General features: G+C 47.7%; 1 protein-coding gene across 1 annotated transcript in view; it reads right to left on the reverse strand.

Annotated features, from left to right (window-relative positions):
* Positions 1 to 13,221, reverse strand: part of FLT1 (fms related receptor tyrosine kinase 1) — a gene marked incomplete at its 3' end in the record, with an annotated part of 206,155 nt that overhangs the window by 35,690 nt on the left and 157,244 nt on the right. The window contains exons 16-18 of the mRNA XM_080690255.1: positions 11,333 to 11,439; positions 6,103 to 6,235; positions 1,129 to 1,233 (exon numbers count right to left, since the gene is read on the reverse strand). Coding sequence (XP_080546381.1) covers positions 1,129 to 1,233; positions 6,103 to 6,235; positions 11,333 to 11,439 — 345 coding nt within the window. The remainder of the gene's footprint in view (positions 1 to 1,128; positions 1,234 to 6,102; positions 6,236 to 11,332; positions 11,440 to 13,221) is intronic.

Below are 13,221 nucleotides of genomic sequence, written 5' to 3' on the forward strand. Positions count from 1 at the left end.
GTGTTTACTCGGGGCCTCTGATGCAATGGTGTCAGGGATGGGGCGGGAAGTCACCCTAGGCATGGGGCAGTCTCTCGAAGCTTGCCTAAGCCCCTGTGTAAGTGAGTGCTCAGTTTCCTGGGACTCAAAATCTCCTGGCAACATCTTGGCCACTTTAGAAAGCTAAAACCGGCCCTTTGAGTGTTCAGTGCTGCCTCTTTTCAGTTTGGGGATTTTATTATTATTATTTTTTTGGTGGTACTGGGGTTCCTGGAAGCCCTTCTACCTCTGGGCTACACTCCCAGACCTATTTTATATTTTTATTTGGAAACAGGGTCTCTTAAAGCCAGCGCGGCTGGCTTCGAACCTGCGCGATCCTCCTGTCTCCGCCTCCCATGTGCGGGGATTACCAGCGTGCACCACCACGCCCGGCCAGTTTGGGGATTTTAAAGTGAGTTGATGTGATGAAAATCCCGTTGCTAACGAGGAAATGAGGTATTTCTACACTTTCAAGGCTCTCCGACTCTGGGATGTTTGGTTACACACTTCTCATCAAGCTTCATTTTCAACCTGTCTGTGATGGTGATCATAAATCCTACTAGGATCTCACTTGCCCTTTCACTGCTTTACAAAGTAGTGGCATCCTTCAACACGAGAAAGATACACGTTGATTTTTTATTTAATTTCTAAAGAGGAAATGTTTTATGGATCAGGCTTGACAATATAAATGAGTTTAAAGTTCTGATCAGCTGAGCTGTCATAGCTTTTTCTAGTCTCACTCTATGGCTGTGGTCAGTCCAAAGAAACCTCTGGGACTTGTGACATGCAGCCAAGTTTCCATGACAGCGCCACAGTGAGTCACGTCAACACTCTGGACTTCTGATTACCGTGGGCATACGTCCCTGGTAGTGTAGTCTGAGATGTGAGAAGAAGAAGACCTTGAGGTGACAGCGGTCTGTGGATGAGGTTTTTTCTGAGAGAGCAAAGGCTTAATTTAAAACTCCTGGAATCAAAGGGGCTTCCAGCAGTAGAAGAAAGTGACGTGGCCAGAGCAGAAATAGCTCATGTTTACTCCTGTCTATATTCAACTTGAACCAACATGTGGAGAATGTAAAAAGACAGAGGAAAGCCGAACTTCAGCGCACATACCTTTCAGCATTTTTACCGCCACAGTCCTGCAGGTGGGTGACTTCTTAATGCCAAATGCAGATGCTTGAACCACTTTCCCAAAAGCCCCTCTTCCCAGCGATTTGCCTACAAAGAGGAGACATTGAGTTATGAGTTAAGCCAGCAGGCTGAGTTAAAATCTTTTTTTAGGAAGGAAATACCTTTGATTATGTACTATGTGAAGTACATAGGCTTCAATAGGATCTCCAATGAACTGACCCCACAGACATAATAGGGGCACACTTCTAGGGTCTCCTCCTCTCAGCTCCTGCCTCTGCTTGCTGGTCCCTGCAGCCTTCAGAGCTAGGGAAGGCCCTAGGAGGTATTCAGGGAATGTAAATGGCCAGTTTCCCCCCATTTTTCCCCAGTTCTACCAAACCCAGGGTGGTCTCTTCCATTGTTTAATAACATCATCAGAAGAAGACGTCTTTATATCCAACCTAAGCCCCTTTTCTTGCCAATTAAGGTAGTTTCTTCTGTTCTTTTCAGAAAAAGGGGGTGGAGAATGAAGAATAGTGGTTACCGCTATGGTTTATAATAATGCCTTATAACCTAACAAACAAAACAAAACTCTAAGCCACTTCTCAGTCTTTTGTGTTGGGCAAAATAAACCCTGAAAATTACTCTAGATGACCATTTCAAATCTTCCCCTGTCAGCTCCTGGTAGCAATTTGTTCCAAGCCCAAAGAGGTGGGGGCCAAATGTATTAATAAAGCAGAATTTCTTTTGAGTACCCATTATGTTATCCTAAAATGGTGGCTAATGCGTTTTTTCCCCGACTCTTGAATGAGCCAAACTTGGAGGGGCAAGAGGGCTGTCTGAATTCTGCAGCACCTCATCCAGCCGTGTAGTATAGGAATGGTCCCCACACAGCTAATGCAGAATGAAAAACAGCATTTGGAAATCCCAGGGACGCCCAGAGCAAGGCCTTGTGGGATGGAGCCTGAGAGACCGCCACTCTCAGGGAACATCGCCCCCCGGAACATCTCAGCCACCTTTTACACCAGTGACTTCCTTTTGCACCATCAGGAAACAGAGAGCTAAATGGGATCCAGACACAGCATGCCTCCAGCATGATGTGCTGAAAGAAGAGTGAGCCAGAGAAGTCTCTCTTTTGGGGGGAAAACTATAAGCAACAACAAAACATCACTGCTCCAAAGTAAATCCTGAAATCCTGATAGTTGGAATGTTACGTTGACATGACCCCTCTTTCCCAACCAGTTCTGCTTCTTGTTCTGCTGGATGATGTGCCTTGAGTTAAGTAGCCTTCCTTCCTTCCTCCCTTCCTTCCTCCAGCTCCGGTCCCTTCCCCCAAAGGAGATTATATATATATATATATATATATATATATATATATATATATATATATAATATATATAATATGTATTCTAAGTTTCTTGTAAGGTTTGTAATGAAGCCTTTCTGCTTCCTTGTCACATTAGAGCTGCTGTGGTTTTATGTGCAGCTGCTCAGGGACAAAAATGCCTTCACCTTGTCTCTGCTCAGGATCATCTGCTGCCTGCTGCCCCCGGCAGCGTCCAGCCAGGATGCGGGACGGGTCTGGCCTGCAGTGGAATCATGACGGTGTCTGCCTGGCTGTCTCTCTGCGCCCCTCTCACAGGGGTCTGCTTTGGGAGGGGAGGAATGTAGAGATGACAGGGTTTTTTTCTTTCTTCCAGTCAAATGTGCACTGAGCTGGGCCTGGTGGTGAATATCTGTAATCCCAGTTTGGGGGAGGCTGAGATGGGAGGATTGAAGTTTCAAGGTCAGCCTTGGCAACATCGAAAGACTCTTAGCAACTTAGCAGAGACTCCATGTTTCAAAAGGAAGAAAGGGTTTGGGGTGTAGCTTGGAGATAGAATTGAACTCCTGGTAGATTGAACCCCTGGGGTTCAACCCCCAGTGCCACCACCACCACCACCAAAAAAAAAAGTGCTGGTGGCAATTACAGAACACTGTTTCTCTCAGGGCATGCAACCCAGGTAGATTTATAGTGTGCATAAAGTTGTCCTAGAAATAGCCAGAACAGGGACTTCTTCATAACACAAAAGCACCCAGTAGGGGCCCTGAAAGCAATGCTTGTGGAAATCTTGTGGGGAAGGGCTCTGGAAGAAATCTTATTCATTTGGTAAAAACAGGTATGTTTTGGCTGAAAGTTTAGTCCTGCCTTTAGGGTAAAGGAACAATGTTTTATTTCTGCAGCGCCTCTCCTAATAGGCAAAGTGTCCCCAGCCTGAGAGATAGCAGGGTAACGTCTGCACACACTCCTGGGACTCTGGCTTATCCGGAGCTCACAGAATCTGTTCCCTGTGCACAGCTTCCGCCCCCACATATTCCCTCCGCAGCCGTCATAACACACTTTGTTTTAACAAGTGTTCAGGGCTCAGCGTCTGTTGGTGAGAACACACTCGTTTTTACTTGGCCTCTCTCCGTCTTTTCGTTTATACTCTTGGAAGCTCACTGCTGCTTCATAAAACAGCATGAAGCTATTATAGGTTGTTTAATCATCAGATTTGTGGACTCCTTCCGCAGATCCACGGCTCCAGTTTTGGGGACCCTCTTTGCATCGGACTTGACCTTCTTCCAGTTCAATCCTTCTTTTCCCTTGAAATTCTCGGTGTTGCCTGGAATGTCACTAACTAGCTCAGAAATGTGTTAGGTCATTGTCACGGTATGCAAGGACATGGGAATCTTCTCCAAGAATGTCCTGGACTACCCGGACTCTCAGCCGCTCTGGGGAGGATGTAGGGGCCTTAGAAGCTAGGGCCCCTCTCTGGCATTCAGGGAAGTCTGGTCTCACAAGATGTAGGACCAGCCCAGCCCACCCCCCTTTTCTGTACTTTCTAAATTCCAGATCCCTGTATAGTTTCCATATTAGGTAATTCTGTCTTCAAATTATTTTCCAATAGAAAGATTGCAAAGTCAGGACATAATCTTGACTTCTGCGAGAAGTTTATAGGTGTTGAATTGTTTTCCCGGGTTAATGAGGAATTCTGAAAAGGGGGTGTTTCTTTTGTTCCTGGATTTTAGGACTCTCAATGGTAGCAAGACTTCTAACTCAAGCACCAACCGTATTCATCTGTCACATGCCGTGGGTCCTGGCTCCGCTCACCAGGCCGTTCGGAGTAACCCCCAGAGCAGCCGCAGCTGACATCACCGCCGATCCGTGTAGTTCTCTGCATTTCCAGCCCCAGTGTAACTGTGCATCAAACCAGCTTTTTCTCTCAATCGATGTAGACATAATCTTGGTTCCTTTCACTTGCCGGCCATCATTTCAAATCACTTTCTGGCATTTATTTGGCTTACAAGCCCAAGAAGTCTCGGGCCTCCTTGCTCTCACGTTAATCAGAGGCACATTCCTCCACGCCCTGCGTCCACACTGCGCATGGAGAGCAGGCTCAGCAGACTCGACACGCTCGCTCACCCATCAGAGACACCCAAATGGACAGCAGCCGACTCATCGCATGTGGCAACTCCAGAAAGGAGAAGATAAGAAAGGTCTTCGGCGAGGAGAATTGCCTGAAGTGGGATTATATGAAGCCACTGAGCCCCAGGGAGTTGTGGGAGAATGGCTAGGAATCTCGCTGATGTGCTGCGGATCAGAGCGATCGTGGGGAAGAGTGAGGGCATGGGAGGAAAGCTTCTATGTCCTGTCCTGGAAGAAGCATGTTTGATTGTGACTAATAACTCTGGAAAGCAACGTGGCCGGAGAAGGGCTCATGATTATGGGAAACCGATTCCATGTTCCCTGCCAAGGTCACTGAAGGTCTGGGCTAGCTGCCATGTAATTTAGACTTGCAGAAGGAACTTGTCCAGTGTGCCACCTGCCCTTAACTTCTCTTAATTGAGTTAAGTTCTTTTTTCCCCTGTCAGCAGCCATGGCTGGCTTGCTCCTGTCTCTCCAGCTTTTAATTGATTCCCAAGCTTTCTCCCCCAAGCCATAAAGAACCTACTACCCATACTGTCCTTTCTCAGTATCAGCAGAAACTTTTCAAGACCCAGGGGAAAAGTGAGAAAAGCCACTCACCCTCTCAGGCCCCCACCTGTACCCCGATATAGCTTGCATGTGGGGAGAGGAGTCAAGCCACTGGATTTGGAACAGCAGGCTCCTCACCCCGAGAGTCACGGGCTCCGGGAACACTGAACCCACAATCTGTTTTCCTAGTTCTAACCACTAATGACTCTAACATACACAGGAGCGAGTGGAAAACTTTCAGAAGCCACAGTCCAAACATTCTGGGTTGGAGCAATTGAGGCTGCAATTGTTTTGTAGCACCGCAGGCTGTGGACTCGAGTGCATCGTGACGTCCGAACCGGGGCAACCGGGGGTACACCAAGGGAAAGCACATTTGCCTGCTGTTTACAGCATCTGCCCAACCTGGAAAACAAGTCTCCGCAAAAGTGAAACTCCTGTGATTTCCCCTAAGGCCTTCTCTGTCTGGACATTTCCAACACTCCAGGAGACTCAAAAGAGGCCATCTGGGGACCCACACAGAGGGGCATTTGGGTCCACATCCTCCAAGGGCACCCACTCTTGCCAAATGATTTTGCAGGTCCTGGCCAGCCTGTATGATCCTCTGGATCATGTGTGTCTACCTCCTTAATAATTTGATTATTTAAGAGTGCCGGCATTTGTAAGGCTCCAGTGGGGGCTGATCTCTCCCCCTTTACTCATCTACTTTTTGCATCTCTCTCCAGATCTTTGAGGTCTTTAAGTCTCTGGGGCTCAGGCCAGTGTCTGCTGCTCAGCAATGGTGCCTAGTAACGACTGGAGGAACACACGGGCGCTCTCTTGTCCCGTTGTCTCAGCATCCCTGTGCCCACAGCCTTGCTAGTTTGTGGGCAGTGAGAAGGGAGGATCTGAGGCCTTGGCTACTTCTGTATCCCTCAAAGCAAAGTGTTTTGCAGACACTGGTGCTCGGACAGGCTCATACATCAGCTGCACAGATACGTTACCCAGTTTGAGTCTCTCCCGGGCAAACTCCCACTTGCTGGCGTCATAGGGGAGCCGCTCACACTGCTCATCCAGGGGAACCTCGTCTGGGTCCATAATGATCGATAGGTAGTCAGTTTTTATCTCCGAAGAAGACTGAGGAAGAAAAAGACCTCAAAGTCACTGAGAAGCAACCACTTTAAAGACCTCAGGTGTTCCACTGAAAACATTACTTGGCACCATCTTCCATTCCGGATCACTTGATTGGAACTGTGTGGTAGTGCAAAGGGCGCACCACACTTCTGTCCCCTTGAGTTTGCCGTTTCCATGACAGGGCTCCTTACCTTTCCCATGTGGTATTTCTACAGTGCTAGCTCCACCAGCCTATGCTGGACAAAATGCACTCAAGTTCTTCAGTGACCTTATGCGTCATGCTTGTTCTGAAACAATTATATGATAGTTTTTCTAAAAAATGCCAAACATTTTTATATAATCATTCCAAATGGTGACTAAAAATAGCTTTTCTTGGCCATTCTGCACAAGCAGGAATGCACACTGCAGATGGGCCAGCAGGCGGGTGTGCTGTGGTTTTTCTACACTTGCAGGAAAGGCCAGAGTGACAACGCAAACCCAGGATTCCCCAGGGCAGTAAAAACACCTTCCTTCCAGCTTCTCTCCTCCCTCCCCTGCTTCTTTCCTTCTTTCTTTCTTGGATTCTACCTCCAAGCTACACTCCCAGCCCTTTTTTAAAATTTATTTGAACACGGATCTTGCTAAGTTACCAAGGGTCTTGCTAAATTGACAGGGCTAGTCTCTAACCTGCAATTCTTCTATCTCAGCCTTCTATCTTTTCTTCTATCAATTCTTCTATCTCAGTACTGGGATTGCGTGTGTGTGCCATCACACCTGGCTAGTGAAAGCGTATTTCTTACAAAGTGTTTAAATACTCAGAAGGCTGGACCTTGTAGTTGCCTCAGCTACTGGAAAAGACTATAGAGTTAATGGATGCCATTAGAATAAGGCTGGAAGTTAATTGTCTGAAAAGCCTTGGAGTCAATATGATATAAGCCTTACACACAACCTCATTTGGCTGTTGGAAGGATGCCCAGTGACTAAGACTGGCCTCTGCTTCGAAGTGCCTGTTTTCTTGGTAATGCAAATTGAGCCCATAAAGTACCCTTTATGTCAGATTCCTATCAACAGGTGTATTTCCTATTTGTGGGCAGATTTCCAGAATCGATGACTGCGTTTCTGTGGGCAGGCTCTCAGGCAGGACAGAAAGAAAGCATGCTTTCCCAGGAATCTCCGGCCTCTGTGTTCCATAAGCTTCATGTAAATGAGGCTGGTCTTCCTGCAGGGATAGGAACTGGGTGGAGAAGACAAGCTCCCCATGCACACCATTTCACACCCACCACACTCTGCAGCCTCTGCTCACCCCAGCCTGGGCCTCCCAGCTCACCCCATCCATCACTCCCATCGCTTTCCTCCTCACACAAATTATCACTAAAATGTGACAGATAGCTCAAGGCAGGAAAGTTCGCCTGGCTTCCAGAAAGGGTGAAAATTAAAGATATGAAGCTGGTTTGTCCCTAGCTGCATTTGTCATTGGTATTAGCCTGGAAGGGCCCACCAGGCGGGAAGCCCATAGAAGAGCTTAAATTCTTGTACAGGGCACTGTACACGACAGTACATGAGAGAAGCTGCTGGAGTAGTTATTATGACCAACCTTTTCAATGCCAAATATAGTGCCTTTTTTGTATGTGTGTATGTGTGGTATTGGGGATTAAATCCAGGGGCATTATACCTCAGAGCTATACCCCAAGCCCCACCTTTTTTGCAGTAGTGGTGATGGAACAGAGCTACCTCCGAGCTACACTTCCAGCCCTATTTTTTATTCTTTATTTTGAAACAGGGTCTCACTGAGTTGCAAAGGGCCTCACTAAGTAGCTGAGGCTGGCTGTGAACCGTGATCCCTGTGTCTCAGCCTCCCAAGCGCTGGGATTACAAGTGTGCACCACCACGCCTGGCGCTTTTTTTGAAACAGTCTCATTAAGTTGCTGAGGTTGGCCTCAAACCTGCAGTCCTCCTGTTCATGCCTCCCAAGTACTGGGATTACAGGTGTGTGCCACCACACCTGGCTTTCCAATGCCCAATAGAGCCAAGGTGATGAAGATCAGTCTTCTGTCTTCGAAGAGCACAGGACAGCTGAGACCTGGTCAGGGACATCTTGGATGTATGCAGGAGGTGTGGGGACATTGAGGAACAGGCCACTGGAGATGGTCCCCAGGTGGCACCTCTGGAATTTCATGGTTTATCTCAGTAAGGCAGAGAGGAAACACCAGGCCCACCTTAAGTGAGGGCTTGGGGGAGAGTGTGATGGTTGAATGTTTATTCTTTCAGCTGACAGTAACACTGAGCAGCCCTGGCGGCTTGGCATGGAGTCACAGCTCAACCTGGGACCAGCCCTTTGCTGAACCCTGTTAAGCCTAGTGTCCTTATCTGTGAGATAGCAGTGATAACTGGACTTATCTCAGGGGGTTATTGTGAATATCAAATGACATATGCATGTAGAGCTATTGGGTAGGGTCCTGGTTTATAGGAAGCATTTGTAATGTTAGCTATAATTATAACACTGGCATTTGAGGGTGGGGATAGAAAGAGAAAATATATTCTTTATCAGTGGGAAATTTACATTGATTTACATTGTGGCTACAGAAGCCCCATGGAACTTTTTTTTTTTTTTTTTTTTGTACTGGGGATCTACCTCTGAGCTACAGAGATACACCCCCCAGACCTTTTAATTTTTTTAATTTTAAAACAGGGTCTTGCTAAGTTGCCGAGGGTCTCTCTAAGTTGCTGAAGCTGGCCTTAAGCCTGTGATCTTCCTTTCTCAGTCTCCCAAGTACCGGGATTATGGGCATCACCACCACGCCCCAGCTGGAAATAGTTTTTTGAAGTTTGTTCCTCTTTGCCTCCCACAAACAAATTTTAGAGGCACTCTGTTTGGGGGATAATGATCTCTTGCTTCCCATCAACATTTTACAGAATTTTTGAAACAGAAGGAACCTCCGCACCGTGGTCCCAGCTTACCCTTGTAGTCTCGTTTTCACTATTTCCCTACATGCTGAGTAGCTGTGCTGCTCTCCCAATCTGGGGAGCAGGAATGGGGAGCAGGCTGTGTTTTTCTGCTACTTTCCTTCTAGCCACAGCCTTCAAATCTGCCTCGAGCATTGCTGTCTCGGAAGTTTTTTCTCCCTCGCTCCTCCTTTGAATTCTTCTAGCTTTCAGAGGGGTGAGTTTGGCTTTTGCTAGATGTATTTTCCTATGTGATCTGCTTCCTGGTTCTAAACTATTTTCGGGCCTCACAAAGCAGTAGCCTTAATAGTAATGTCTCAAAGTCAATCACTACATTGCTCAGAAAAAAAACCCAGTGTCACACGTTCACCAATGAGAGCGGGCGCTGGCTTGGCCAAGCCTATCAAATGCACCTTAGCGGTCTGCATCTGAAGGCTGATGTCAGTCGGCCTGGTTAAACCAAGTTCCAGTTATAGTGACTTGAGCCAGTTACTTTACCTCTCCCAGCCTCAGTTTCCTCTCTGTAAATGTCATGTCTTCTTCTTTGTATGTGGGGAAAGATTAATTGTAGCTTCCCACAAGACCTCACACATGAACAAGGATCAATCTCTAGAGACTTCAGAAGCTTCCTTGACCCTTTTTAAGTTCTGCCGATTCTATCTCTGAGCTATACTCCCAACCCTTTTAAAATTAGAAACAAGGTCTCACTAAGTTGCTAAGGGTCTTGCTAAATTTCTGAGGCTGGCTTCGAACCCATGATCTTGCCGTCTCAGCCTCCCAGGTACTGGGATTACAGGCATGCGCCACCATGCCCACTTCATAATTATTTTTTCCTAACACATAATCTATCACATTTACCACCCCAACCTTTTGTATCCCTCACCTCCCCAAGGCTCATGGGGTTTTTAGAATTCGACTAGAATTCCTTACTCTGGCCTACAAGGCCTGGCCAGGCTTTGCAGCCTGCTCTTGGCCTTGCCAGCTCCGGCTGATATCTTCCTGCTCCTTCTTCTTACCATCAAAGCCCACTGGCCTTCTGCCAGTCTCTCCCTGGCCCCAGCTCCGACCCGTTGTTCCCTCTCCCCCAAACACTTTCTCCTCTGTTCCTTGCCTGACCAGCCATCTTATGCTATTTTGGTCAGCCAACCCTTTCAGCAAGTGTAGCATGGCAGTTTGATAATAGACCATGTGGCTGACTCAGGTCACTCCTTGGAGCACTGCACGCTGTGGCGTTTGCTCAGCAGTGTCTCCCGGGGGTCTGGAGCAGCGCCTGACGCCGTGCTGAGCGCACTAGCAGTGAGCATCTGAATGAACGCTGGGCTTCCAACCCAATTGCAGAGCAGCAGGTGGGAGCGCAGGCCTAACTGTGGAATTCTGACGCCCTGACTCCTGTCCCGGGCACCTCGAGTTCTGGGGGACCCAGACTGTGTGGAACAAGTGTCCTAATTTGTGTGGCCACGATGCCAAGTCAGAGGTGGGTCTTTATTTTGCCTCTCCCTGTATTTCTCAGTGGAGAGTGACGTTCAAACAATTTCTTCACAGAACTCATGCTAAGTTTAATTTACAGACTATCTCAGGGCGGCAGGGCAGCTCCATTGGCAGAGTTCCTGCTCCGCATGTGCAAAGAAAGCTGGAGGTCCACCCCCCAGCACCGCAAGACAAAACAAAACAAAAGGCTCAATTATACATTTTCTAGATTGAAACCATCCCTCTTATTCCTGGGAAATATTCATCTCCTTGTTCTAGCTTTTCTTTGGAAACTTCACCTTGTGGCTGGAGACATTTGAACGGTCTTGTTTTCAGCGTTCACTGGGTCAGAACAGGAATGAGAAGGAAGAAAAGGAAGAGGGTCCAACATTTGTTTAGTGCGCACTCTAGATCGCAGACCAGGCAGGTTAGAATATCGCAGAGAACATCATCATCATCTAATGATGATGATGATGATGATGATGATGATGATGGTGACGATGATGATGGTGATGATGATGATGATGATTTACTGTTACATTCTCAGCCCTTTTAAAACTTTATTTTGAGATAGGGCCTGGCTAAGTTGCTGAGAATCTCTCTAAGTTACCGAGGCTAGTCTCGAACTTGTGATCCTTCTGCCTCAGCCTCCCAAGTCGCTGGGGGGATTACAGGTATGTACCACTGCACCTGGCTCTGATATGTTCTTACCCTTTTCAGTTTTCGGATAAAGAGTGTTAACAGGAGCCAGAAGAGGGTCGCGGCCACACAGGTACACGTCAGGGTGACCAGCTCCAGGTTAGACTTGTCTGAGGTTCCTGGAGAGAGAAAAATCACCAAAATGTTGCTAAAAAGAAGCACCATTCTGCAGGGCTTTGTGGATTCATAAGAGGCCAGAGGTCAAAGGCCAGAGCCCCTGTGCGGTTCCTCCTAGAGACTGCAGTGTGCAGTCTGAGCCTCCGCGGCAGAGGCTGACCTTCTGAGTCAGGCAGTATCACCATCAGGAACTCACACATGAAAGACCAGAAATCCTGCTGTCCAGTGTGCAAACTTCGTAATGCCAGGGAGAACTAATTGAAATTCAGAGGAGAAATTAAAAATGGGGAAAAATTAAGGCAGGAACAAGAAGCCCATTGAAGTGCTAAATCTGGAAGATGTTAGATCTCCCTAATGGGTTTAGAGGAAATTCTAAAGAAAAAGGAGAGAGAGAGAGAGAGAGAAGAGAGAGGAGACAAAGAGCTCTACTGGGACTCACAGGATTCTTCAAAGTAAATTTTCCAAATAAAAATAAGACTTGAGGCCTGTCACGATCGCCTCTTGCTCCCTTTGGAACGGCCGGTCTGAACCACCCTGGGTCTGGCTCCGTGTCTGACCTCAGCGGCAGTGGCCTGCGCAGGCTGAGGTGAGAAGAGCTGAGGCCAGGCCTGGATCCTCCCAGGCAGCATGTCCCAACCTCACCCACAGCAAAAGCTTGAGCAGCGTTCCTCCCAGACCAAAAAGGCACGACACCAAGCATTCAAGTGATGCTGCTGGAAAGGAAGGAGACGCGGGGGTTTGTGAGAGGACGGCGCAGGGGGTCCTCTGTCGATGCCAGGGGACAGTTTCCCAGGAATTCAAAAGCAACAACCTGATCCTTTAGCTTCATTAAAAAGAGTCAGGTGTATATTCAGAGAGGCCAAGAACAAGTGAACTCTTCTTTTTAAGAAGGCTGCTATGGCTGAGGATGTCATTGGCTGAGCAGCTCTGATGTGGCTGGTGCGCACATACCCTTGAAGCTAGTGGCAATTCCTAAGTACTTTGTCTGGTGGCTTTTTGGTTTCATTTCAGGAAGCCGTGTTGAGTCCTGCTATAGCAGGGGAGGTGCTGGAGGAGACAGGGAAGCGAGGAAGGAAGGGGTCCACTTCCAAGAACCCTGTTCAAGCCTAACCCAGACACTTAAAGGAAATGCAAAGATATTTGATGTTTAAAAAGCTTCAGAGGCTGGGCGTGGTGGTGCACGCTTGTAATCTCCGCGCTTGGGAGGTGGAGACAGGAAGATCGCGCAGGTTTGAAGCCAGCCGCGCTGGCCTAAGAGACCCTGTTTCAAAAATATAAAATAAGTCTGGGAGTGTAGCCCGGAGGTAGAAGGGCTTCCAGGAACCCCAGTACCACCAAAAAAAAAAAAAAAAAAAAGCTTCAGAGATGCCAGGCATGGTGGTGCATGCTTGTAATCCCGGTGCTTGGGAGGTGGAGACAGGAGGATTGCGCAGGTTCGAAGCCAGGCTTGCTGGCTTAAGAGACCCTGTTTCCAAATTAAAAAAAAAAAAAAAAGTATAAAATAAGTCTGGGAGTGTAGCCCAGAGGTAGAAGGGGTTCCAAGGAACCCCAGTACCACACACACACACACACACAAAAGCTTCAGGGAAGCCGGGCATGGTGGCACATGCTTGTAATCCCAGCATTCAGGAGGCTGAGATCAGCCTCAGCTATTTGATGAGGCCCTTTGCAACCCAGTGAGACTCTGTTTCAAAATAAAGAATAAGCCGAGTGTGGTGGTGCACGCTTGTAATCCCAGCATTTGGGATGTTGAGACAGGAGGATTGTGCTTCGCAGCCAGCTTC

This window comes from Muscardinus avellanarius (assembly GCF_963383645.1).
Source record: "Muscardinus avellanarius genome assembly, chromosome: 2".
Classification (NCBI taxonomy): domain Eukaryota; kingdom Metazoa; phylum Chordata; class Mammalia; order Rodentia; family Gliridae; genus Muscardinus; species Muscardinus avellanarius.